Source organism: Malurus melanocephalus, unplaced genomic scaffold, assembly GCF_030028575.1.
Source record: "Malurus melanocephalus ecotype Western Australia unplaced genomic scaffold, MMel_1.1 scaffold_7, whole genome shotgun sequence".
In the NCBI taxonomy this organism is placed as follows: domain Eukaryota; kingdom Metazoa; phylum Chordata; class Aves; order Passeriformes; family Maluridae; genus Malurus; species Malurus melanocephalus.
In genome coordinates, this window is record NW_026623239.1 from 4,226,147 (window position 1) to 4,253,036 (window position 26,890).

Consider the following 26,890-nt stretch of genomic DNA (forward strand, 5'->3'; position numbering starts at 1 on the left):
TCACATTACAAAGGCTTATTCCCAGCTATGCCTGAATAATCTAAAACCGGAGTGACAGATGTAATGYAATTTTCTTTATGGGCTCTCAGTTTATGAAATTATATGATTAACTGGCCAGATGAACCTGGCAGGTCAACAAATGATTAGAACAATGGTGCCATAGTCAGGCTCTTTGTTACTGAGCCCTTTTGCCATGCCTGGTTTCCCAGGGTTGATCTGCTCTATCTGACAAAGCAGGGGAAAAGCATCTTTGGTTGGAGACTTGCCAGAACTTCTGAAGAGGACTTTAAACTGAATTTGTCAGGGAAAAGTGCCTATCCCTCCCAATCGTGCCAGTTGAACACCTACACCCACAATAGATGCCCAGAACAGCAGGAACATCTCTTGTAATAGAAAATCACAGTCAATTATATTTTTGAAAGTTTTAACTTTGAAAATAGTGCTCAGGGAGACACAAATTCAGAGACCTGCACCCCTTTACAATGTTTACAATTAAGAGATCCCTGCTAAGAGTCTACAAGGAGACCAAGAAAATAAAAGCACAGGGAAATAATTCTAGTCACACTTCTAAAGAAACTTAGTGGAGAATTGGTAGAACCAAGAAAGGTACTTAAAAAAAAAACACAGAGAACACAACAGCACAAAAAGGAAATACTGCTTTTCTGAATTATTTTATGCCTTCTATTAATCTAAGTTCCTTTACACTCTTTCCTGAAATAAAAGCATCCAATTATTTATTTTAATTTTTTTCTTGTCTTTGTCCTTAGCTATCATCAGCACTTCCCAGTTCTTTGTTTCCTGGTGCAAAAAAAAGAATTTTGTTATCTAAGAATCTCATCACAAGTAACTAAAAAAGTCCAACTATATATTCTATTTTATTGCACAGAATTATTTCTCTACACAGACAAACACCTGCACCATGGAAAAGCAAGTTATTTATAAGCTCAGAACAAACTAAGAAAAGTAGTATATTTTGTGACTCTCAGGCATGAAAAAGAAAGCATAATTAAATTCTCAGGTATTACAAAAGATAAACAGTACATAAAGTCAGAATCTTCAGTTATTAAATGGTTTTCATATTAACCCCCCATTGTGACCAGCATTTATAAAGTTCTAGTCTCCCTGAAAATCKTTCTGCTAATCTTTCTAATTATTCCTCTACAGAGACAGATGCTAAACAGATACTATAACTTTTCTAAATAYCACATTAGCAAGTGCAACCTTCTGTTTTAATAACTTTTCTTTTAACTTTCTACTTTGTGTATTTGGAGGATTCCACATTGCAGTCAGATTGCAAGCCATGTGACCCAGAAAAAGAATGATTTTATGTGGTGTCCTGAACAATAGGAAGCTCTGCTCTGTGAGCTGGCACATTCCTGGGGTTTCCTGGATTGTCAAGAAGCCTGTCCCCATGTACTGGGCTTCTCTGGACAATCTGTGACATTAGATGTGGTTGCAAGGGGTTTTTTTCCAATTTGTTCTTCCATTTCAGAGAGTATCACAAATGGCACTTTTGCAAATGTAACATCAGTGTGTCTTAAAAGCTCATCTCTTCAAAGAAAGCACTGTTCACAGAACTGACAAAATACAATTTTCCCTACATTTTAAACATTCAGTCATTAAAAAAAACCAAAACACACAGCTCACCATAATTTTATTTTATTACATTTTGTACAATGTACTGCATTCTGTCCAGACCACTGGAAAGTGATAAAATTTCTTTATTCTTTTTTCTCTTGAACAAATTTTCATATATATATGAAATATATATATACCTTCTCTAATTRTAGAGATATAAATACCTTCTCTAATTATACATCCCATTTATTTTGTTTAAGTAATTTCAACCATACCTGCATTTATTTTATTAAGAATTACAATGGCATGTGCAACAGGGTTTGAAGACTTTTTAATTCCATTGTGTTAAGTTGCTTTTGAAATGAGTGGGTAACCATCAGAGAAYACATTTCATTTTTAGGTCTATTTTTACTGGCTTACTACTGCAACTGAGCCTTTAATAACAGATCCCAGAACACATTTAAGTGTGAGGTATAATGTCATTCTGAACTTGTATTATGGCAGCAATGATAGTGACCAAATATAAGCAAATTAAGTGCTCCTATAATCTCATATTCCCCTAAGTGGAAGAGTTTCTATCTAAATCTTACCTTCTTCCAAAACTACCTTTTTTTGTCAGATCACTGGAAAAATGGGAAGTAGTATTTCTATGTTAACTCTTCCTGCAAGCTTCAATTGTGTCTTCTCTGTGCAAATATAAGGTTTCAGCTCTCTACTCACTGATGTGCATTAAAGCATTTACTTGCAGAATATAACTGCATAACAGATTTATTCAGGCAGCTTTTATTTTATGTTATGCAAATCACTTTATGACTTTTCATAGAACTGCTCTACTCACAGGTTTGGCAACTGGTTTTTGTTTTATTGGTTAATTTTAAAATTTCTGACAATGACAAGAGATCAGATTCCTCTTCACTTGTACACATATTCAATTAGCAGCCTTTGCATATTATGAAATTTTAAACAGCAGAGAGTGGTACGAACCAGATTCAAAAGTAGGAGGTTAGCAGGCAGGTCTTGAAAACATGGGGAGTCAATCACATATAACATAGGAATGCTGACATAGTTAAGTACTTAAATAAATATCTATGTTCAGACTAGTACTTGTTACCAACTTTTTGRTCATATTTTAACGGCTATACCTTTCTAAAGTAGGTGAATGTGTATCTGATCTGGATTTAATAAACCCAGGAAATTTCACTGTAACTGGTAGCTTACTTCACTAAATTTTATAATCCTTGCTTTTGTTTATCCTTATAAATGGAAATTCCTATTGCATTCTAATGCTTAATACTCTGTACTTTTGAAATCAGCTACATATTCCATACACACWATTCGTATTTACATACTACCCTTTCTATGCACATGTGTTACAGAACAATAACATGTAAAACTCTAGTTTTGTTTTGCTGGCTAGTTATATAAAATGCTCTTGGCTTTCCACCACAATGCAGCAATTGTTCAGGAATCTTTACTTTCAATAGGTTATGTAAAACAAAAATTCAAACACTTGAAATATAGCATAATATTACAAATGCATAATGTTTTTATATCCTCAGTCATATTAAATCTAGGTTGTCTGCATCTACTTAGCAAGCCACTTTTCAATTGCATTCTCATACTTTTTTTGATCCTTTAGCCAGTCTTGATGCCACCTAAGGTTCGCAATAATCCTTGAGTAATTATGACCCAAACTTTGTTTCCAGCTGATAAACTGTTGTTTGTTATACTCCTGAACAGAAAAAGAAACCTTTGGATAGTTTACTAAAGAGAGAAGTATTTTGTCCAAGGAATGTACAATTACTGGGAATTTTGTGGCAACATTTGTAAGTTCATCTGGATCAGCAGTGAGGTCTGGAACAAACAAAAAGTCTGTTAAGATTCAATTTGCAATAAAAAAAGTAAATTAATGAGTTAGACAGCACATAAAAGTAGCATACCAAAGAGCTGGGGCAGTACCGAGGAGCCATCCGAGTAYGCGATGTATTTCCACTTGCCAGCTCTCAGCATATACACAGAGGAATTCACATTGCACCCATGRAACTCACTCAGCACCCATGAAGGCCGATGTTCTCTGGGTGACACTTCGCTCCCAGCCTTTTCACACAGCAGCGGTATAAGAGAATATCCACTGAGGTTCTGTGGGACAGGAATTCTTGCTATATCTAYAGAAAGATATACAAAACCAAAATGCTACTGCAGTTATCATGATTGAAAAGGCCTAACACAATGCTACTAGTGACTAAATGTAAGTTTTGTTAATAAAATGAATGTTATTTTTATTTTATTAATAAAATGTGCACTCCTAATTATTATCCCAAAAGACACAGTAAAAGAAATCTTAAGGAATTTCTCGAGGCAAGAAGCCCACCACCTTAATCAAATGCAGTATCATCAATGTCTAGCTTAATCATTAACAGAAGTTTGTGAAAATAGACCACAATAGCCTCCTTTAATGGATGGTGCTGTTTTATTTCTTAGTCATTATTGCAARCATTTCTCTTTTGCTCTGACTACATCAGGCAGGAGAAAAAGAATGTCATAGCATGAAAAAACCCTAAAACTCCACATCCAACATGTTGTAACCATTTATTTCCTTAACAATTACGGTGCTAAGCTTAGAATCTGCAGCATTCTTCATTGTGAAAAATGAAATTCTTCATAGAAGGTGGCCACTATGGTTATCACCTGTAACTGGTGGGGAAACTTGAGGAGCAGGGCCACTTGCTTCTCTGGCAAGATTGGAGACAAAGATGATATTAGAGGTGGTATCAATATAGTGTATGTATAGAAAACAGTGGATGACTCCATAGCCTACTAGATGGCCACTAGGAGATGCCACAATATCCATAAGCTCCTCAGCATCAACTTACCACAAGTTTTTCTAGCTCCTAAAGACCAGGTAAAAAGGCTGCAAATGTTTGTCAGAAACATTCTGAAAAACACAGCTAGGAATCCCAAGCATGTTCTAAAACACAAGTTTGACAGTACCACTATTTTTATCACCCCACTGATCATTGTAATTCAAAATTCAAAACTTTCCATTTCACAGAGCACCATGGTACTATACTCTGTGCATATAAAATGTTCATAGGTGACTCTTTCCTTCATCAGCACGTTTTCCTTTTGGTCCTCTGTCTAGCCAGCATTTAAGTACTAGGAAGGCCTGTAATGTATAAACCCAGCAGCCCCTGCGCATGCATGGACAAAAAACTTGAACAAATACGTACTACATTTCAACAACTGAAAAAGGGATATAGTCTCTTCTGTCATCCTAAACTAGTAATAACTTGCTGCAGCTGCATTCTCTATATGCAAAGAATGCTCCAGCCACCTTCAGCAGCTCTGGCTTTTCCAARAGAGCCAAAGGTACTTCCATACAAACCAACAAAGCCAGGGCTGCCTGGAGGAAAGCATGTCCTGTTACAAAATGCAAGAGCTGTTGCACTTCTGTACATCTGTATCACACAGATTCTGTTGGAACCAAAACATTTGCAYTTATTCTCAAAGCCAGTGCAGGAGGAAGTCTTGAGCAAAGCATTTGGATGACATCTTAAGAAAGATTATTTCCCTGAGACAACACAAAACAAAGGGATAACATCTGTCACAAAAATAGACTTTAAACGTGTTTCCTCAYTGGCATGCAGACTGAGGACCTAATAGATCATAGAAATGGCTCTTCAGGTTTTCACATTCATCATACATATCTTTTTGACATTGAGAATACAGAAAAGGGAAAAACTGCTGGAACAGAAGAAAAGGATTATACAGGCAAAGTTCAAGGGAAAAATAAAACCAAACCAGAAACACCCCAGAGGAAAAGATGGAAGGATGTTAAACCATCTGAGAAATTATGTCATTTGGTGAAAAGGGACAAAGAAATAAGAGATTTTTAACGCTTTACATAGGTTATCATAACTTATATATCCAATACAAATATGCATATACCTAACAATTCAATATTAACATTTGGAAGAGAAAGACACTCATATTTTATGTCCAGTTTTTAACTGGATAACTGGTTCAAAAGTTTTGAAAAAACACAGACAGATAGAAAACTTTTGCTCAAGTTTTAGCAAATCAACTTAAAACAATATAGAAGAGGACTTTTAACTTACATTTACTGCTTAAAGTGCAGTTTCATTTACTCATGTTCTCCAGTGTACATGTGACACCTCTTAGAGAGCAAGCTTTCCAGACTTGTTTAAAAAGAATATTTTTCTGATTGGTAGCCTAAAAGATCACAGGTAAAACCTCAAATGGCAGTTTCACCTGATCATTAGTGCCAATCAGAATCATCTCTTGCATGATTCATCACAGATGACAGTTCAAAAATTATTCTTAGAAGTGATTTCCACCCAACTAACTTGATTTTTGTTCTTTTTATTTGATTCTCTGTCCCATACTAAGTATTTTCATATCTAATAAGGTAAGAATGGACATCCATTATCATATCATTTTATGCTTGCYCAGATCAGTTTTACATTTCCAATACAAAATATTCATCACACTTCTTTCACATGATCCTTCATAGAAGAGTCTCCTTTACTAAGATAATGAATGTGTCCTCCTTTCAGGTTTAATCATATGTCTGGATGTACTTCCACCATAATTTCTAAAGTACACTGTTAGGTATGAAGGCTAGCAAGGATTATTCATATCTAAAATGGGCTTTATCACCTTTTTTTTCAGTAACAAATAATCCTACATATAATCACTCAGTGCAATTATGTGGATGACAGTAACAGTAATAAGGAAAATCATCAGCTTCTTTATTATTTAATGTATATTTTACTTTTTCTATTAAGTCCATTTACTCCACAGATAAATGATCTTCTGTTGTGTTACTATGCTGCCTCAAAGTGGAAACATAATTCTGACCATAATACAAATGTAGAACAATAATGGTAACTGGGAAAAAAAAATCATTTGAAATTACTTAACTCACCAAGCATAGTAGGATATATATCCACAAGAGATACTGCACTTAGTATTTGCTGCTGTTTTCTTACATCTGGCCCCATAACTAAAAGAGGAATATGGGAACTTCCTTCATACATGCTCATTTTATAGAACTGACGGTGTTCCATAGCTAGTTCTCCATGATCTGCAGTGAATATGATGATTGTTTTTCCAAGAAGCCCAGTACCTCGCAGAGCTGAAATAATCTCACCTGCAACAGCAAAAAGATRCTGAAAGGATACATTCAAAATATTTTTTCCCACTTCTGTACCTGCAAAGCAACATGCAAACTTGAAGGAATCYTCCTAGTCAGAGGAGAAAACTCCTGTCTTGTTGCACATACATTGTGTGCAATGAAGACACAACATAAATCCTCTCTTTTTGCATGTATGTTCATGCAACAAAAACAGGGTCAAAATCAATGAAGTTGGTAATTTAGCAGAGCACGTAAGATTCTTAAATATTAGAACACTTGGAATGATTCATCTGTAAACATACTAACTAAAATATGTTATGAATTAAAACCCCAGTGCAGTTGCTTTGCAACCCCTTCATTTCCTAAAACTATCAGGCTTTTTATTGATCTCTTTTCATTCATAAAGTGAGGAAGAGCCATTCTGTGTCTTTCATTCACTTTACCAATTTCACATGGCTAAAAAATTAGCTTATTTAACAACGAATTTAATATTGATATGTAAGCAAATTTTTGTTCATTTATGGTCACTTTTCAAATTAAGATATAAAATACTCTAAGACCAACTGCATTGCAATTTTCATGTCTGTAAATCTTAATGCAAACTTCRAAGAATTCTGAATGTACAATAAATTATTTCTTCTTAACTTTCCATAATATTCTGGTAAGAGACACTCCAAATGTAACCTTATTGTTCAGTCAATGTGGAACAGCTGTCTACGCATCTAATCAACCTCTAAGGAAAATTAATTGTGCCTCAAAATTTCTTTCAGTTCYGCATTTTCAGTCTGTCCCCTTCACAAAAATGTTTTTATTATTGCAGGTAGCACTTAATCAAAGAGATTTAGCACCTCCTGTATATGGGTATCCTGGGTAGGAAGGGAAAGAAGGGAGGAGTTTCCAGCAGTATGTTTAATAACATACCACCTATGTCATGGATGGAATGCAGTTTTCAGCAGGAAATGCCACAGTGGGGGATGCTGGAAGTCTTCACTGGAAGTGATTCAGTCTTACCTCAGTGGCAGAAAGGGGTGAACTGCTCCCTTAACTGTTGCTGAAGCCATAGGAAGCTGCATCTATTGCTGAAACCTCAATAATCTGGAACTACTGCTGGTGCCATGGGAAGACAAGCCACAATCGSCACCACTGCTACTGCTTCTGCTACTGCTGCCACTGTCAGGGCCAGTATTTTTAGCAGCAAGACTCTCTATTCAGATGAACTAACTCTCCAGGCTTTGTTTTGTCCCTGTTTTCAGGCAGGGGAAATGACGTTAAACTGCAGAAACTTGTTTTCCTCATTGCTTTTGTTCTCCTGAGCCGCACAGTCCAGTATGAAAGGTGACAGGTGCCATCTTGCCTCAGTCTGGGAAAACCACATCAGGCACTCTTTTGGGGAGTATTTTTGCTTTTTCATTGGTGAATACTCTTCTTGTGGGTAGAGCACTCTCCCTTTGTGTCCTCTTCTACAATTATTGCTGCATTTATGGCAAGCTTTTCAGTAAAATTGTTGCTCCCACTTGTGGTCTCTCCTAGTATTTCCTGTGCTGTCAAAAGGGAAAGGGGGAGGAGGGGCAGCTTGTGTGGGGTAATTTTCCCACTGTGTATTAAACCAGTGCAGTGGGTCGTACAATGGTTTGCTGCAGTTATCCATTTCCTACAGAGCCTCTGACTGCTGGTTGTGATTACTYTGCAGAGTGCTCTCAATTCACCTAAAAAAATTATCCAGTCATTTATGATATAGACTGATTATGCAATTTCTACGASTTACTCCCTTACTTCCACAACTTAATAAACACTTGCAGTGTTTAGTTTTCTACAGTTTTCCCACAMAGAACAGCCCTATCATTATTTTCTTTAAAAAACCAGAACTAGAAAACYCACAGTGTAGTAAGATATTACCTACCGAGCATGGCATCTGTCTCTGCACACATAGCATAATAAAATGCTCTAATATTTCTCACTTCTTCCTTTGTAAACTCTCCCGTGCAATTCTTGGTGTACGATGAGTAATAGTCTACTGGATGCATCTCTGAAAGAGAAGACCACTTGGGAATTTTAATAGCTTCATAATTTACCTGAAAATAAAAGGAAAACAACATTACTGTAGCAACTGAATTAAATAAGTTTTTTAAACACAGATTTAATAAAAAAAAATTATAGCATAAGTTCATAATTATCAATTTGTGGCCTGGGAAACACCAGCTGCTTATTGATAACAGGGGACTGCTACCTCCTCCATAGTTCCCCACAGCCTTCACAGGTAAATAGTCTTTTTAAAAATATATGAAAATCAGCTAGAAACTAAGGCTAGGATCCACAAATATGTGCTTCACCAGCTGCTGTATGTTTTTAAGAGAGATAGCACAGACTGCTAGAGTAGGTACAGAAGTACTGGCACAGGTCTTCATAACTGTAGAGTAAGTATAAATCTCATTGATCAAAAAGATTGGGTGTTGCATGGGACTAGAGGACAACATGAAAATTCATGTAGTCTGGGAAAGCCTCCAGGACAGTGATGACAAGTCTTGGCATCTTGAAAAAAAGCACTGATTACATCAATCCAATCTTCTAATACTCTCTCCATGTTTCTACAGATGTCAATCCATTTAGTTATAAAGAACTCTAAGATCAGTGTGAACTAAAAAGCSAATCCATTTCAACTAGTGATGGATTTGTATATTCAAATTTTGCATCATCACAGCASATATTGTCTGATTCAGTACTAGCTTTAGAGTCTTGGAATCTGACATATTCATTTAGYCTTGGTTGTCATCCTTGTAAATATTCCCTCACATAAAGTGCTGCAGTTAACACTTAATTACTTCAATACTGTAGGCTTAAAGTACAAATTACCACAAAGCAGAGATGTAATCTTAGTATGGAAAACTTAAATTTATTAAATACTAAACCCACATCCATTGCCCTCATTTACTTCTGAAAATCTCTCAGCTCCTGAGATTCACCAACTTTGTGTCTAGTGATTATGCACTGTTATTTTTTTTGTATGTTGCTGTTTCACTAGCTAGTAAACTTACTTTTTCACTTATGTCACTGGTATTGCTTCCTTATTGGTGGAAAGGGATTGGTTGAAACTAAGGGGAGGTAACTCATTTCAGCATGTCCACTTTCTTAATTGTCTTAAACCAAGACACATAATTCATAACTTGGAAAGGAGCCACATGCCCTGAAAAACTGACAGCTTGTCAGCTGTGCAAAAGACAGGGAACCATCTGCTTAAGAACACAGGTTTCACAGACATTACATGTTGATATTCTGTTCTGTATTACAGCCCCAATAAATAGGACATTTAATTCAGTTCTTCATCTATGAGATCAAAATTCTTCATGAGATTTTCTCTGTGATTTTAAAAGACTGCTTCTTCCATGACCCAAAAAGAGCTACACCGCAGAAGAATCAGCCAATAATCAATAAATGGTAATATGTGTTTCACACAATACAGTATAATAACATAGTGGTGGGAAGGATCCCAGTAATCTGTCAAATTAAGGTACTCTGACTGGATTAAGGATGACAGAAATTCGTCAGATATAACTCCGTCTGTGACTTGAAGAGAAGGTACTCCCACTTCCCAAGTCACATCTAGCCTAGCAATTGATACCCAGCAAGTTTTCCTCAATAACTAAGTTAGATTTTGCTTTGTGGAAAGGAAGGGGTTTTTACTCCATGCTCTTCCTTTCCCCACAAACTTCTCACTGTTCCCAGAAGAACCCACAGCTCTCATTATTATCTCTCAACCTTGAGTTGTATATCTTCTTTTCCTAAGTATTAGTAATTTTGTTGCACCTAGATTAAGAGATTTAGCAGCTCTCCAGTGGAAAAGGCCTCAAGTTATACAAATTATATACGGAGGGTAAAGGGTATACTTTGAAGTATAAAGTCTTACCAACCTAATTCTAATTCTGCAGCTGCAGAGAATATTAATGCCTTTCTGCAATGAAATCTATTGTAATATGTTCATATTTTATGGAAGATAATGGCAGCTGGAGACCATACAAGACAAAGTATTTCTTCTTTGGAATGGAATGCTATTTGTTAGGTTTACATGTAGAGACATCAGGGGATTTTTTGTGCTTGAAAACCTACAGCAGTGCAGAAAAAGTTAACYTTTTGAAAGACTTCTGTTGTGACTTATCTTGCTTTATGTTCTAGGTTCATACTGCAGGAAAAGTCAATCTTCCATTGTAAAATTCACACAAAATCATTACATATAGCCTCATTTCGAACAAGTAAAATACAGGATGTTCATAACAATGAACTTCAGACTATTACTGAAAGTAATTTACAATTAAGAATAACAACAATTTTGTTCTTCTTAGTGTATTCCTAGCCATAAACCTAACTTGTCACTCAAGTATTTTCTTACTGTGTAGTGAAATACTAAAACTTGGTCTGTTTTAAAAACAGACAGGAATGAAACACTGTTTGTACTAGGTACAGTTATTAATAAACTTATATTTAAATTTCATCTTCACATACCTTTTCAAGCCAATAGGGAGAAGTTAAAAATGTAGAGGATCCAAAATTTTCTCCTGTGTAGGGTGACGGATATGGGTGTGGTAAATTAAGTCCCAAGTAAAGAACAAATGGTTGAGTAAGGTTAACAGCTTCTTCCTTTATCCAATTTACTGCTTTATCAGTATTCCGCCAATCTGCTTCCATCACTCTAACTTGCTTCCTATCACCTCTAAGTTTCACCATGGGTCTTCCTTCTTGTCGGAGCAGGAAGTCAACATCTCTGGTCCAAGCTTCCACACGGTTACTGAAAATACAAACMCAAGACCAACACTCAGCAGAAAATGTTTTCTTCCCTTTTCCTCCAAGCAAAAAGTATTATGAATTCTGGGAGAACTTCCCCTACACTTGTAGCTTCAATCTATCTGTAATTCCTACATAAGGAGAAATGTTACTCAATTGAGCAATAACAACAGTGCATCTATTTTGTACTCAGAGCTTCAGCCTTTTTATTTCTGTTCTGAATTTTCTTTATTTATTATGACCTCGTGTCAGAATGGTTCTTCTCACATGTACAAAGTAATATTTAGAAACAGCACTCCATCATATGGATACTTCTCCACATTCTGGCACAGATTAACATATTATYTATTTGCAGACTGGGCTTAAGATTTTTATTTGAAAAATTCTAGTGGGAAATAACTTGCTTGGTGAGGCTGCCCTCAGAAAAAAAACATTCTGAATTTGGATTGTACTATTAATTAAATACATTTTAGATAAAAATCTGTAAGAATGATTTCTCTTGTACAATTGTTTTACATGTAGTTGACAAATCCTGTCAAAGGAATAACAGAAAAGGGTATAAAGAAAGAAGAAGGTGGAATAATGGCAACATTTTAATGATAACATGTTTTTGGCACAGATTTTCTAATATCACGGCAATTGTCTCTCTAAAACACTAGAAAATCTGAGCTGCTGATGTCCTTGTTTCTTTGCCAGAGTGAATGATGGTGGGTCTTGGTGGGAGAAGACAGACCACCTTGACTAATCTTCGTCTTGTTCATGGCAATTTCAATATAATCAACCAAATTATAATGTAAAGTATAAAACTGCTCAAAGTTTGATCACATACTTGTATCAAAATAYAGCATTATTCTTGTTTAAAGAGCATCTAATCAGTTTCATCCCCCAAAGGAATTTTAMCAGTGCACTTTAGCTTCCAGAAAAGTTGTCAAGAATTATGTGTAATAATTCTTTTTATTGTTGTAACTCCTGGTTTAGGCTCAGACTTTCAACCTAAACAGACTTAAATAAATTACTTAGAATAAATTAARGCAGTTAGTTTATAGAGAAAGCATGTTTCATAAATATTAAAATGAAATTATGAAAAAGGAGTGTGTGGGTGTGTCTTATTGCACAAATATTGGCTTACACAGAAAAAAAAAAATAATGTAGGCCATAGGCGAGTCTGATTATACAATCAGACTGAGATTAGGATCAAGTTTAAAGAASAAAATCCCCTCAAAACTAAAAAAGAGAAGGTTAAGTAACTCTAAGCTGTTTCATATCAAATAAATAGCTACTCTTYATTGTTACTTTGGCAATGGACACCACTATGAATTAGTGAGATAGAACATATTCATGAAAACTACACAGAAGTAAGATTCCCCTGCAGTCCATGGAGAAGATCCTGATGAGGAAAGCTCACCCCCTGCAGTCCACAGAACAGTTGTAGCCTATGGAGGACCACACTTCAGAGCAAATGGATATCCAAAGGCTGTGATMCTGTGGAAAGCCTGTACTGGAGATTTCCAGGAAGACCTGTGGAYCTGCTGAGAGAATAGTCCATGCTGGAATAGATTTACTGGCAGGACTTGCGACCCCCTGGAGGATCCCACACTGAAGGAGTGCATCCCATAGAAGGGACTCACGCTGCAACAGTTTGTGAAGAACATCAGCGCGAGGGAAGGACTCAGTTTGGAAAACTTAGTGGAGGACTGTMCTACCAGTGGGTGAAGGATCCTACACTGAAGCAGAAGAATGTGAGGAGTCTTCCCCCTGAGGAGGAACGAGTGTGATGAACTGACCATAGTCCCATTCCCATCCCTTTATGCTGCTGACTGATGTGGTAGAGAATTTGGAAGGTGAGCCTAGGTAGAAGGGAAGGGTAGGGGGAAGCATTTTAAGATTTGGGTTTACTTCTCATTGCCTCCTTCTGGCTTCTAATTGGCAAGAAATTAATTTTCCTGAGTTTAAGTCTGTTTTGCCTGTGTGCCTGAGTGATCTCTCTTAATCCTTATGTTCACCACTGAGTCCTTCTTTCATTGTATTTTCTCCTCTCTGCTCAYTGGGTGAGGTGGAGTAACAGAATAGTTTGTTCTATCATGGTGGCTCTGGTATCCATCCACGGTCAACCCACACAACAGCACAAGTCTGTGAACACTTCTGGTCTTCAAAAAAACCCCACAAAACTTCTGACATTTTGTGACAGTAGATTTATTTATTATAACTATGGATTTTCATTCTGCTTTTCCTACACTGTCATAACCAGGAAGTCAAGAAGTCTTAGAGCAAGACAAAAACATTTAATTAATTTCACTWAAGGAGCAATACCACTGACAAAAAATTACCATTTATGTTGGGCAAAACCAGTTGCTGTATCACCTTGCAGCTGCAGATAAAAGCTGAAGTGCAGTTGCATGGAATATGCTTGCTTTTCCATAAAATTGCAGGACAGACCTCTGTTAGGTACCTAACACAATTTCTTTTCAATGAAAGCTACTATCAYTTCGACTGGCAACTGAGACCACGTGACAGGCCACTACTGGCTTGTTCATTGCTGTCCATTACATAGCAGGAGAAACCACCTAATTACCTTACTGAATGATGTCCAGAAGTATAGTCCAATTTCCCAAACTTCTGTGTAGTGTAGCCATGCTTCTCCATAAGATCCATCCAKGTTACATAATCTGGATCTAGACCTTTGAAGTTATTCCAAGATTCTGTTAAATGAGTGAAAAGACCACTCCACATAGCTAGGGGGGGAAAAAAAAAAGAGTGATTAGTACCCACTACCTAATATAATTGAGAAGGGATCTTCTCATTATTACAGAGATTAAAAGTCCAAATTGCTATCCARTAGAATAAGGAAGACAAAGTATTGATCTCCCAAATTTTATTTCATAATACAAGTAAGAAAATTTACTCAAATAATCCCCAGAAGTGCAGAAGGTTCTATCCTTCCAGGTGTAATGCAATCATTAAATCAAATATTTCTGAGATCAGAAAATATTCTTTTTAATTTCTGAAAGAAAATGCCATGGTAGTACAGATCCTATGAAACAATTCTGAATTTATRTGTGTTTCAAAGTATTATTTCCCCTTACTACAGTTAGATTTTAGTGTCAGTTTAAAGTATATTTGTGGACAGAATTACAATACGGTGTTTCCATAAATACAATATGCCCTAAATTTTATCCTTTTTACGTAATCTACTTCACTACCAGTTGCAAAAACAAAGTGAGAGTATCAGTATCAAAGAAAACAGAAAGAAGAAATAAAACCAAGGGAAGWGTTGCAAAGAAACTACATGGGAAGATTATTTTTAGTAACTTCTATTTCTTTGCAGCTTATTTAGAATCATTCACTCTTTCCAATGCTAATTTAAAGGTAGTTCTAAAACAAAACAGTCATTCTACAAGCAATAGAAATATTTGGTAAGCAAAGTGCATCAACTCCACATGGCAATACTCTTCCCTTCCCCACCCCAATGCCCTTTTCCCCACCATCTCTTCTGCTATCATCCCTGACACCTCCACAATAGATGTCAGCTCCCTAAGGGTGTCCAAGGTACTGGCTAAATAAGAGATGTCCTGTTGGTGTACAGCCGCACATGTGAGCTCAGTGGTCATAGCTACCTATAATGCTACATATAATAGATAAATTGTTGAATTCGTTACGCAGTCTCTTTCTCACATCAGGAGTACTAACCTGCCACTTTCACAAACTTACTAGAATTAAATAACACGAAGTCATTGTTTTTAGCAACAAAAAYTGTGCAAAAGACTCAAAAATCAAGAAAAAGAAAAAAACGGCTGACTGTTTATTCACATAATGTCACCCACTTTAAATGTGACCATTGGAAAAAACATGCGGACTAGGTTATCCATAAAGGCAATATTTTAAATGCAGTACTATATTTGACAGCCTTTGTCTGCTGATTCTTTCAGTGTGTGCTGTGAGARAAAGGCCCATCCCCTTATAGCAATAGATGAAGGAGGGTCTTTGCAACAACTGAAAAAGCAAGGAAAGTTTTAAGATGTAACCTTTGATTGAGAAATATGGTTACCTTCTTCTACCTTCAYAACAAATTCTGCAAGTGTGAAATTGAACACAAAATAAATTGCATTAAGTAAAGAAAAACAATGAAGTGCTCTATTAAAGCTAGTGGAAGATACTCATACATCTAGAAGACAGTGTTAACAGCTGCCACTTTATTCAGCTGTTATTATTTATCACTTTTTGCTGAATACAGAAAAGATATTTATTAACTTAGTAATGGAAAGAAAGAGCAGTTCTGAGTGTAGTTTCAGCACTGCAGCAGAAAATAATCAATGATTTCTCTATAAATCCTGAAGATTTTTTAAAATCTGAAGCTTCAGTGGAGCTTGTAAAAAGATTCGGGAGCTTAYACTGAACTGAAAAAAGGAGAACAAAAAATAAAGGAGGAAACATTAGAAACAGAAGAGATAAACAGATGAAAGGGACTACCATAAAAATTCAGACACAAACTGAAAAATAATTCCCCTTATTGAAAAACAAAAGAAATCTCCCAATTAAATCCTTTTAAATTTCCTATCATTATCACATATTTAAATTGACATGTACAAGCATTTATCTGATGTTTTGCTTAGYTCTACCTGCACGAGAAGGACAACAAATTGGAGAATTGGTGTACGCATTGAGAAAGATAGTGCCTTGTTTTTTCATAAAATTTATAGAAGGCAAATCCACMGTCTGATTTCCTGGAAAAAATGTCAAGCGTCCATCCTGCAATTAAACAGATAAAAGCAACACATAAACAGCATTAATACAAACTACTGGCTGCATTAATTCAGGGATATTTGTTACTTTGGGTTGCTCAAATGCTGCCAAGTCCATGTTTTCCAGATATGGAAAACGGTATTGAAAAGCTCTAAGCAGATCAACATAAAATGGATCACTTTTGAAAAAGTGCAATGGAAAAGATAACTGGGCTACTTTCTAGTAAAATTAATTCTCTTGTATTGGTATACACGTTTCAAGCTCCAGTTCTTCAGGAGTTGGGTCCTACCATGTCACATTCAGTGGGAATAGGTATGGTGARAGGTAACAAGGAGTAAGGCTGAATTCTGATGTAGATCTGTGCACTAGTACATATTTCTGTGAAGTCACCACTGGTCCCTCATCCTTTTGAAGGGKTTATTCACACCAATTCTCTGTGATCTTATTTGAAACTAYAGACTGAAAAAGTGATCAGAAAGCTAAAGGAAGGCTCTTCTTCCACAGAAACGCCATCCATCATGGCTCCCTTTGGATACTTTCACAATACTAATTTCATTTTCACCTGTTTGTTTAGACAAAGTTTTTAAAAGATCCAACATTTTGAATAGGTGATTTTAAAGTAAGATCAGGTTTCATGCAGAGTACTGTCACTTTTGTTCTTTTCCTTGGCTGAATAAGAGGTCCCAGTATAGTCCCAGCCTGACTGGCTCTTCACTGAAAAGACAGGTGACAGTGAATCTGCAGTTTTAACTGCAGAAAAAAACAATCCTCCACATTTGGTTTCTGRCAGAAGCATTCTTTGATAACACAACATTGTAGGGAGTCACTTCATATGGTACCAGTAGAACTTACTGCAGCATCCCAGCCTCTGAAATCAGCTTGTATCATAACATGACGAATGAGTCATCACCTAATTTTGTATACTACTACAAACGGAAACTTGAAAAAGCACTCAGTAGGACAAACTGGAAAGAAAGCTGTAATATGCAATAGGAACTYAAACGAAACTTTGGGCCTAAAGTGCTGTTTAGAAAGTTGTCCTGATTCTAGTTAGGACAGGGTTCATTTTTGCAGTAGCCAAAATGAGGGGGCATGGCTAAGACATGGAGGTTATTGTGTCTTTTTCCAGGAACAGGGGAAGGGGTTCTTTCCAGGTCAGGGAAGTGTGGTGGTGGTCAGGTTCTGCATGGTACAGTATTGAGCATTCAAATGGGAACTGCTCACCTCTCTTGTACTTTTTGTTATTAATGTTGCTGTTGTTAGTGTTCTTTCCTTATCTCACTGCGGTTTCTAGTAAATTATTATTACCTCAAACCATGACTTGTATCTTTTGTGCCTCCAATTCTCTGCTCCAGACTGCTGCAGAGGCGTGGGCRGGGGATAGAGGAGTGAGCAAGCAGCACGTGATTTGGAGTGATTTCAGTGGGAASACTAAATTGGAGAATGCCATTCCTAAACCATGACAAAAGTACACAACTGCTGTGCAATCCTGAGAACATTGTTAAGTTTCTCCAACAAAGTCATGTTTGAACAGCGGGAGACAACGGAGGTCCTATATTGATACTGTGATGCCATATTCAATGTCACAGTAGCAAAATAATTCCATATACTTTGTGCTACAGTATGATTGGTATACTGTGATATAATTATTGTTTCCATAGGTGCAGGATATTCAGTGAAAGTAGTAAGCTTCYTGAACTGCTGACAAGGTGAAAGTCAACAGTTATTTCTGGAAATCCATCCTCTAAGAAGTGTGTAGCATTTGCAGGTTTTGAAATACCTAAGGAAATAAAATTACTTTAAAATAAACAAGCACATTTCATCCTGGAACTTGAGCTGCATTACAGACAAAGCCTGACATTCATCACCCAGTTAATTTCAAGTAGCAGTTCAGGAATTGCACTCCCTACTTGACCAGGAAACTCTTGGAAAAGCACAATGCCTAATGTGACACAGCACCAGAAAGCTATGTGTTCAAGCAAAACTGTCACTGTTTTTCAGGCCAAACACAGTCCAGCCTCACTGAGAAGAAAATTKTTGTCCCACTTTGAAAGATGTGATTCTTTCATAGGCAGTGTGACCCACAACAGAGGCAGGCACACTTTCTAATGAAAGTCCAGATCTTTTACAGCCTGCAGAACTYAACTGTAAACTCTTTTGTTTACAGAAAAACTGTTAAGTTTCAACAGTACCCAATCCTTCCTACTTTCTTCTAGTGATGTAATCAAAATGCTTCATCTATTTCTACCTTCAAATTCATCTCAGAAAAAAAGCCTGACACAACAAAGGCTTTATTTTACCATATTCTCCTTTGTATGCACTATGGAAATATGGCACTTMAAAAATAGCACCTTGTTCTTAATTGTTTATGTAAAAATACCCCAAACATAATGGATTCTACCTTTCCTTTTTGTAAGGGCTACCTCATTAATCCCTGCCATATAATTATGATAATCTTTCTGCTTAAAAGTGACATACAAAAATTCAACTAAGGTTTGTCTGCAGCCTCTGCTAGATAAAAAGATCTCTGGAGATAAAAGGGACATTGACTAACCCTCAGGACCTTAAATACTGTAATTTGAACTAATGGTAGACTTTTTGTAAAAGCTTAACATTTGGAGAAAAAAACATGCATTACTTTGGAATACTAAGAGAGATGATTTACTCAAAATTAACGGAGAATAAAGTCAAAGGAAAAAAAGCTGATAAGGAGCTATGGCATTAATAAAGAAGGAACTATTTCTTTATCTTGTAAATCACAACCAATGTGCCTAAAGATTGGGTTTGAAAACAGATAACACATGTTTACCAAACACTTAAGAAAAATTCATCCCMAAAAGGACAGACAGCAGGTTTGAAGTCAACTGATCTAATCTCTGCGGTCAAGGATAGAGTCCCAAGAAGGCTAGGAATCAAAATTTCTCAACAGTGAATGAGAAGTGATGGAATGCGAAAGCATCTGGAGCTAAATACCACAGAGCTTAGATGTGATTCCACACCAAGGAGRGTYCAGATGAGGCAGAGAAACCAAGGCTTCTTAGAGTAAACCTACATCAAAGCATTTCCAGCATGCTGGGTGGATACAGCAAGACAACTGTGAAGATAGGCCACAAGGATTAGTATCTGTCAACAGAAAAATTTATATGTGTCTGGAGGTTAAACCAAATACATTAATAAATCACTGTAATAAAGCTGCCAGGTATCTATGGGTTCCTTTATCATTTTGGCTGTGGATACACATCTGACAAGTTTGTTGTGTTGTTATACCTTATAARAGCCTGAGTAAACTAATATTTGATGCCCAATAAACAAGTAATTTCATCCGTGACCACGGAAGTTCTCTATACCATCTATTTGGAGACGTAACAGTCTCGGAATTTTCAGTGGCAAGGATAACACAGTTTAGTGACCTTACTTGACATCTGGCTTTTCAAGTGAACGGAACACCATTCACTTTTCACGCCAGCTCTGTTCCAGTGCCGGCTACCCTGCGGCTGAGTCCGGCTGGCACGCCCCTCTCCAGCCTATTTCGCRGTGACAACTATATATGTCGCCCCAGTGCGCAGGAATCACCTGCACAGAGCCTGTCGGCTTCTGTCGTGGCTGTGAAGGGAACAGGGCGCAGGCTCCCAGGCAGCCGGCCGCGTTTGGTTTGAAACACTCGGTCTGCCTGTGCCTCGCCACACGGCGGGCCCGCCGCTGCAGTGCCATGCGAGCCCTCCGCGCCGCGGGSGTGCTGCAGAGTGCTGCACGGCTCGCCTGTGGCTCCGGCCTGGGGAATGCGTCCCCGTGTTGCCTCGTTGCTATCCTCGGTAGTTCCGCCGAGGGTTTTCCCGTCAACTCTCCTCTGTCCGGCTGCCTCTTCACGCCCTGGTCACTTACCAAGGAGTCGCAGGCCACCAGCACCACGTTGGACCGGGGCTGGTCCCCGCGGGCGGCCGGCCGAGGCCTTGCTCCCGCCCCGGCGGCCATGAGGAGTAGGGCCAGCCCGGCTCGCCCCAGCGGCACGCMGCCTCGCATCACCCCGCCGCCGTGGCCCCCAGCTCTCGGACCGAGAAGGGCAGTGGCTCCGAAAGCAAATTCTGGGGCTCTGGCCACAGCGTAAAWCTTGACCCCGCCGAACTGTACCCGCGGCACCACGGCCTACAACTCCCACAGTGCCCCGGGCAGTGGCCTGCAGTTCCCAGCGTGCCCTGAGAGACGCAAACTACATCTCCCATAAGGCTCAAAGAAAAAAATGACGGCTGACCTGGTGCGACACTACCCTGCGGTGAGAGTGCGCATGTGCGCGGGCGGCGGCTGAGGTGGCGGAGGCGGCGGTGGCTGGAGGTGCGGCAGTAGCGGGTGGCGGGGTGGAGACGCGGAGACGCGCGGTGGTGGCCCGGYTAGCTCCGCCGCGGCTTTCCCTGGGGGGACTGCGGGCGTGGATTGCCTCCCCAGGGCCCGGGGGCGCTGGACCCCACCCGCAGGCCCGGSAGCCCGACCGCGGGCGGCGCTGAATGGCCTTGCTCCGGGGGCCGGTCGCCGCCCCGGTGTCCGGGTTTGCGCTGAAGTCGTGTTTTCTCTGTGGGTGACTCTGGAGCTTATGCTGGACAGTGCTCACCGTGGGGTGCACTTGTGATGGGTGAAGCGTCTGTTCCCTCTTAGGAAGCAAATTTGTCTCCAGGAATTGCTGAGCAATGCAAGTTCGACAGGTTACTGTATTGGTTTTGAGGGAATTTTTGAAATTCACTGTCATCCTATGTATTTTCATTACTACATTAGACTGGGACCTTCAACCGTTTTTATATTTTTGCTTATCAGCTCCTAAAATGATTTTTGGTTCCTCAGCTGATTGCTTTTTCCATCTCTTTGAATGCTGGCATCAGCACTGTTGTTTCTCAGCCTCATCCCGTCTCGGCAGCTCTGGTTCGCTGTGATCGTTCTAAAGTTCATTTAAGGCAACATATTTACCTCATACACCAAAACAGTGCATGATTATGTTCACAAGTGTGAATGCCCCTATGAGTGTCCTTTAGTGCTTATTATGTTTTGATTCATCGCTGTCGTCAGAAACAGAGCCTGCGATAAGTGTGTGTGGAGGGAGAGGAGCAGGGTGGGCCGCGCCAGAGTGTAAGTGACAAGATGGTTATGGTACTGCTATAGAAAGCACACAAGAAAAACCCTGATCCTTCGGAGCCTATGGAACACGTCTGGAGTGATACGGTTCTTAAGCACAGTTCACTGCTTAATTTCTTTTTAAAGAGGACTTTCTATGTGCAAGGTGTTTTCTCCTAAGTCTCACTGAGGGCTCTTTAAACATCTCTCTTCCTACTCTAATTTATCTTAACCAGTGATAACAGTTTCATTCTGGGATAGCTACTTTGTATCATTTCACTGGCAGAATGAGTGAACCCTGCATTGGAGCTAATGCATGTTACTTTTTTCGTCAGTTTCTAGTGCTATATGCATTTGGTGTTCAAAATAAACTCTGTGCAATGAGAGTATAAACATTTTGTATGTGTCAGAATATTTTTACAAGAACTGATGATATGCCCTTTGTATTTAGCAGCCACAATGTCAAATAAGGAGGTGAAGGCAGCATTAAAGAATGCTAGAGACGCAATAAGGAATAAAGAGTATAAGGAGGCCTTAAAACATTGCAAGGTAATTACTTTTATACTTGGAAGGTAAGTTTGGGGCTTTTTGCTCATTTTGTTTGTGTTCCCATAGCCCTACAGCTGTATATAGTGAAGAGCATAGAGAACCATGTTGATATGATAGTTGAGATGGATTTCCAGATTTAAYGTAATTGATCATTCACGTTAGTATCCCACTTGTAAAATTTCATTCCCATTCCTTTTGAATTTGCTTACATGTGGCAATAAGGGTTTTAAGTCTATAATGATAAAAATAAAAATCCACTTCTAATCCAGACCTAATAGGAGTGTTTTAATTGCTGAGCTGCAGATATGGGTTACCAGCTCAACACTTCAGGTATGAAGCATGCTCTGAAATGAGAAGCTGAAATTACTATTCTCATTGTCTTCCTACAAATTACTTATCTTCTAGTGTTGCCATATAAAAGAATCCATCAAACTGTAGTGATAAATGTCAGTATGCATGAATCTATAAGTTACACTTCTTTCATCAGTTTTATTTAAAATTGTTTGTTTCTAGGCAGTCTTGAAGCAAGAAAAAAATAACTACAATGCTTGGGTGTTCATTGGCCTGGCAGCTGCTGAGTTAGAGCAGCCTGATCAGGCCAAAGGAGCATATAAGAAGGCTATTGAACTTGAACCAAACCAGTTACTGGCATGGCAGGTATGTGACTGCCCGCTTTTTGTTTCCCTCAAAAGTATCACTATGAAGTTAAAAATAGGAATAAAGCAAAGTTTAGACTTGTGTCTTGTTTTCTTGAGGCCTTTAAGTTCTGTRGAAACTTCGGAGTAGCTGAGATTTGTGTTAGTTGTGTGTCTAATGTAAAGCCATGATGAACTTTAGTTTCAGTATATTTGAGTTTGTATTTCTTGTGTAGACTACATAGCTGYGAGACATGCAAGGTAGAATGTCTATCGAACAGTAAATTTGTTCATGTAAAAATTACGCTTGTAGCTCAAAAAACACTTGACAGTTCTCTCATAGAGAGAAAATGTTTTAGATGGTAATGTGTTTTTTCCACTTTTCACCATCAAGTACATAGTTACTGAATTTTGATGTTACTTTAAAGCAAAARTATACTTTTAAAATAGCTGTGTGCTGGGTGGTGTGTGCATGACAGCCTATTGTAGTTTAGATTTGCAACATACAATTGTGTTATTTGGAAATTTGTGAAGCATAAAGTTACATTTTAATCTGTTGGTGATGTCAACAACCAATGTTTTTCTAAGGTGTGTTCTCAGACATTTTCAGTATAAGTATTATTTTAAAGTATAACTGTTGGGGCCTGAATTCAGAATGTTGAAATTTCAGATTCTTGCTTTCTTGATACAATGCTTGGGTGTACATATATATTATTATATACTTTACGTGGTATTTATGTCTTATTATACAGCCTAGTGAACTTTTATATTATCTTTCGTGCAGACAAGGTCAGGTAATAGATACAAGTTTCAAAGAACTGTTATTATTAGTTAAGAAAGTGAGGAAAGCTTTTCACTAACTATAAGTAGATTGAGTGGACTGTGCAGAAAATCTGCCCTGTGATTACTACCCTTGACCCCACTGAAGGCAAAGGAATAGTTTTTGTAGGCAGAACAAGTACATAAAACATAATCGTTGACTTAAAATCTTACTTCCTTTTCCTTTTTTTTTTTTTTTTTTTTTTTTTTTTTTTTTTTTTTTTTTTTTTTTTTTTTTTTTTTTTTTTTTTTTTTTTTTAAGGGGCTAGCAAATTTATATGAGAAACCCAACCAAATAGATGTCAAAGGAGACTTAGCAGATGTTTACCAAAAACTGTTGGAACTCTATGAAAGGTAAAGATATCAAATGCCATAACTTCAGTGTTAAGATTTCTACTTCAACCAATGCCATTGCTGATATATAGTATAGACTTTGGTTTTTCAAAAACCTTATCATATCAATATTTCAACCCTTTTCTCTTAATTGGGTAAAGTTTGCTTTTTCTGTCTGTTTTGGTAGAGCAAAAACTCTTAGTTTAGTTGTCCTTGAGACTAGTAGTTTAAGGAATTCCATGTTATTCTCTTGCTGTCTAAACTCACTGCCTTGAAACATTTATCTCTGATAGTTCATTGCCTGCATTAATAAGAAGGCTTATTTTTCACTGCTTTAAGATCACAGAATATGTGTCATACAATTTGTAGAGGCACAGTTCTAAACAGCTGTCACTGTAGCTGACTGGAGTGTTTGGTTGCTACCTTCTTTTGAATATTGATCAAAAAGAAGAGCACAGTCTCTAAAGTATTTTTTTCTTATTCAGAGCAGCAATTAGTAAAACTKCTAGGGTGATTTGTAGTATTTATTCTAAATATTAGTTTGATAACTAAATCTACTGAAAATTATTTGTCAGATTTTGAAAAATATACTATTATATGAAAAACTTGACTTGTTTGGCGGGGGTTTTATTCCTCCTTTTTAGTGGTGACAAGCAGAAATGGTGTGATGTTTGTAACAAGCTTGTGGAACTATATCATCAAGAAAAGAAATATTTAGAGGTAGGTAACATTCTTTCTTTCTTCTAACAGTAATTTTCCATTTGATCTAACTACTTTTCATCAAGGAATCCCCACTTTTATGGGCCACAGACCACTTTACATCTCCTTGTGGACCACAACCAGGAAGAACTGATTGTAACTGCGTTTTTTCTTTTCCACTGGATAAAACTTGGACACAGTCCATTAAACTGACATTACTGGCAAAGACTTAGTATTGAGGCTGAAWAGGTAGAATATCATTCTTCTTTTGCATTTCTAGAAGTCAAAAATGGTCTCAAATGCACCTTTACAGGCAGTATATGTGAGTCAGTTGTCCTTTGCCTGGCTTGGCCTGTACTACAGGTGTCTGATGAGCCTTCATAGTAGGGTGATCCCATCCTAAGCTGTCCCTGATGTTTCATTCTAGATGGTAAGGTAAGATACATGCACAATCTGAACTCGATTGCCTGTGTCTTATGTACTGCATTCCCCGCACAATGATAAGGACACAAAAAGCCTCTTCAGAGCAACACAAGCTTTGCAGAAATCATCGTGACTCTGGTCAGTACCATGAGGTGGAGTTGTTAAATACCTGTATTGTTCAATAGGAATGTTTCCTGCAATCTCTATAATAAGTTACAGAATGCATATTTTGGTGGTATGCTGTTCATTTTTCCTTTGTTCTTTGAAAAGGCTGCTTTCTTACAGGGTGATGCATGGTTGTACTCCATGTCATCTTCCCACCTTTCCTCCAACAATGGAAAATGAAAAATTTTACATAGCACAGAGCATCAGGCTATTAATTCGCTCCAAAGCCTCATTATATACCAGCTTCTTACACCAAATTTAATTCTAATAATTTAGTATATGAAGGCAGGCTTAGTCTATATGGAAGAAGAAACTGAAATTAGCCTTCAGGGTCGAATTTTTTCTTTTCATTCAGTTGACTTTTYTACACTGGAATTTCAGTATCGACTGCTGTGTTTGCACTCTTTCTGTTTGTACTGCTATAGATCCAATAAGGCTTTTTTTTCTCCAGAATCTGTTAAAGGACTCTTTATGTCTACTTTTACTGTTAGTTTCCACCAGGAGCCACTTGGAATTCATATACTCCTACCTTACTGTACCTCAGAAGGTGGAGAGATCCCACACAATGCTTTGGGACTTGTTATTTATTTAATCAGAAAGCAGGTAAATCAGGGTTACTTCAAACGTTACACTATTATCTACCCTGATGTGATACAGTGTGATACCAAAGGGTTAATCCAAGAATAAGGAGTTCCACTGTGTGTGCACTTTTAGCAAAGAAACAGGGTGTGCAGGATCTGCTGTCTGAGCTAAGACAGAAGAAAGATAACAGGAGGACATCTGGCTTAGGAATGCAGCCTCTGCCAAAAGAAGGCTATAAAAAGACTGTACCATGGGAGAGGTTTATGGTAATGAGTAAGTATGCATGTGGTGACTGTATACAAGTAACGCACTTGCAGAGGGTTGTAATGCACACTAGGTGGAGCACTCCCCTGGGCATCCCTTAGCAAATAAATAATGCCAACTTTTTAATGCGACATTGGTGTTAAGGAGTTTTGTTTATCTGGTTTTTTGTGAATTTTGGAGTTGACTGTACTTATTTCGGACCTTCAGCCTTTCGAAGTGTAATAGCATGATTCATTTATTCCTGTTGRCAGGTGGCTGAAACTTGGCAGAAACTAATACGGATGAAACAGGAGGAAGGAGCAGAAAAGGCAGAGCTTCATCAGCTCTGGAAGAAGATGATCCAGTTACTGAAAGACAGTACAAGGAACCAGGATAATAAGACTGGGCAGTTGGTAATGTTTCTCACTCCTTGTTCAGCTAGGTACATATATATGTAAAATGCAGCTAGTAATTGAAGCCTCTTGGTCTGAGTTGATTGTCTCAATGTTCAGAGGAAACATTTTTCCTGCTTCTCAGGAAAAGCTGGGCAATTTTAGCTTCTGACAAAAACAGCAGCTGTGCAGCAGCCTGAGGTGAGCCTTAAGTGTAATAAGTAACCTAAATTCTTCACAAACTGTTCCAGCATGGTTTCTTCCTTCAGTGACAGACTGCTCCAGCATGGGTTTTTTTCTTGTTTTCACATATCCTCACTCCTCTGTCTGGCTGTAAATGTTGTTGCACTGGTTCCTTCCGCTTCTTAAATCTTTTATTCCAGAGACACTACCACTACTGCTGATGCTGTCAACCTCAGCCAGCAGCGTGTCCCTCTTGAAGCCAGCTGGCATCAACTCTTGGACATGGAGGAAGTTTCTAGCAGTTTCACATAGAAGCCACCCCACTTAGCCTCCCACTAGGAAAGCCTTGCCACACAAAACCAAAACAGATGTGCTTCAAAACTTTATCCTGCTTTCATYCAGGTTGGAAGAGATGGCTTTGTGAGGCTTTTGCATTTCTTTATATCTATTCTTTATCCTAGACAGAGATGTTTTGGTTCAAATTTTCTTTTCTTCTCTAGATGTTAAATTCTCACTTCTTA

At 38.0% G+C, this 26,890-nt stretch overlaps 2 protein-coding genes across 4 annotated transcripts in view; one reads left to right on the forward strand and one right to left on the reverse strand.

The window, feature by feature from the left end:
* Positions 1 to 1,619: 1,619 nt before the first annotated feature.
* ARSK (arylsulfatase family member K) lies at positions 1,620 to 20,388 on the reverse strand. The gene is made up of 8 exons (XM_057372823.1): positions 20,132 to 20,388; positions 16,126 to 16,255; positions 14,082 to 14,241; positions 11,231 to 11,513; positions 8,637 to 8,808; positions 6,527 to 6,751; positions 3,519 to 3,743; positions 1,620 to 3,432 (listed from the first exon to the last, which is right to left on the reverse strand). The coding sequence occupies exons 1-8, from the start codon at positions 20,267 to 20,269 to the stop codon at positions 3,164 to 3,166; spliced, it is 1,602 nt and encodes a 533-aa protein (XP_057228806.1). The 5' UTR covers positions 20,270 to 20,388; the 3' UTR covers positions 1,620 to 3,163.
* A 73-nt stretch (positions 20,389 to 20,461) lies between these two features.
* SKIC3 (SKI3 subunit of superkiller complex) overlaps positions 20,462 to 26,890 on the forward strand; it is a 44,033-nt gene continuing 37,604 nt past the window's right edge. The window contains exons 1-6 of one of the 3 annotated variants that reach the window (XM_057372792.1): positions 20,462 to 20,519; positions 21,798 to 21,895; positions 22,409 to 22,552; positions 23,612 to 23,703; positions 24,327 to 24,402; positions 26,067 to 26,207. In XM_057372792.1, coding sequence (XP_057228775.1) covers positions 21,806 to 21,895; positions 22,409 to 22,552; positions 23,612 to 23,703; positions 24,327 to 24,402; positions 26,067 to 26,207 — 543 coding nt within the window. In that variant the 5' untranslated portion in view covers positions 20,462 to 20,519; positions 21,798 to 21,805. The other 2 variants (XM_057372801.1, XM_057372810.1) reach the window with 2 other exon arrangements.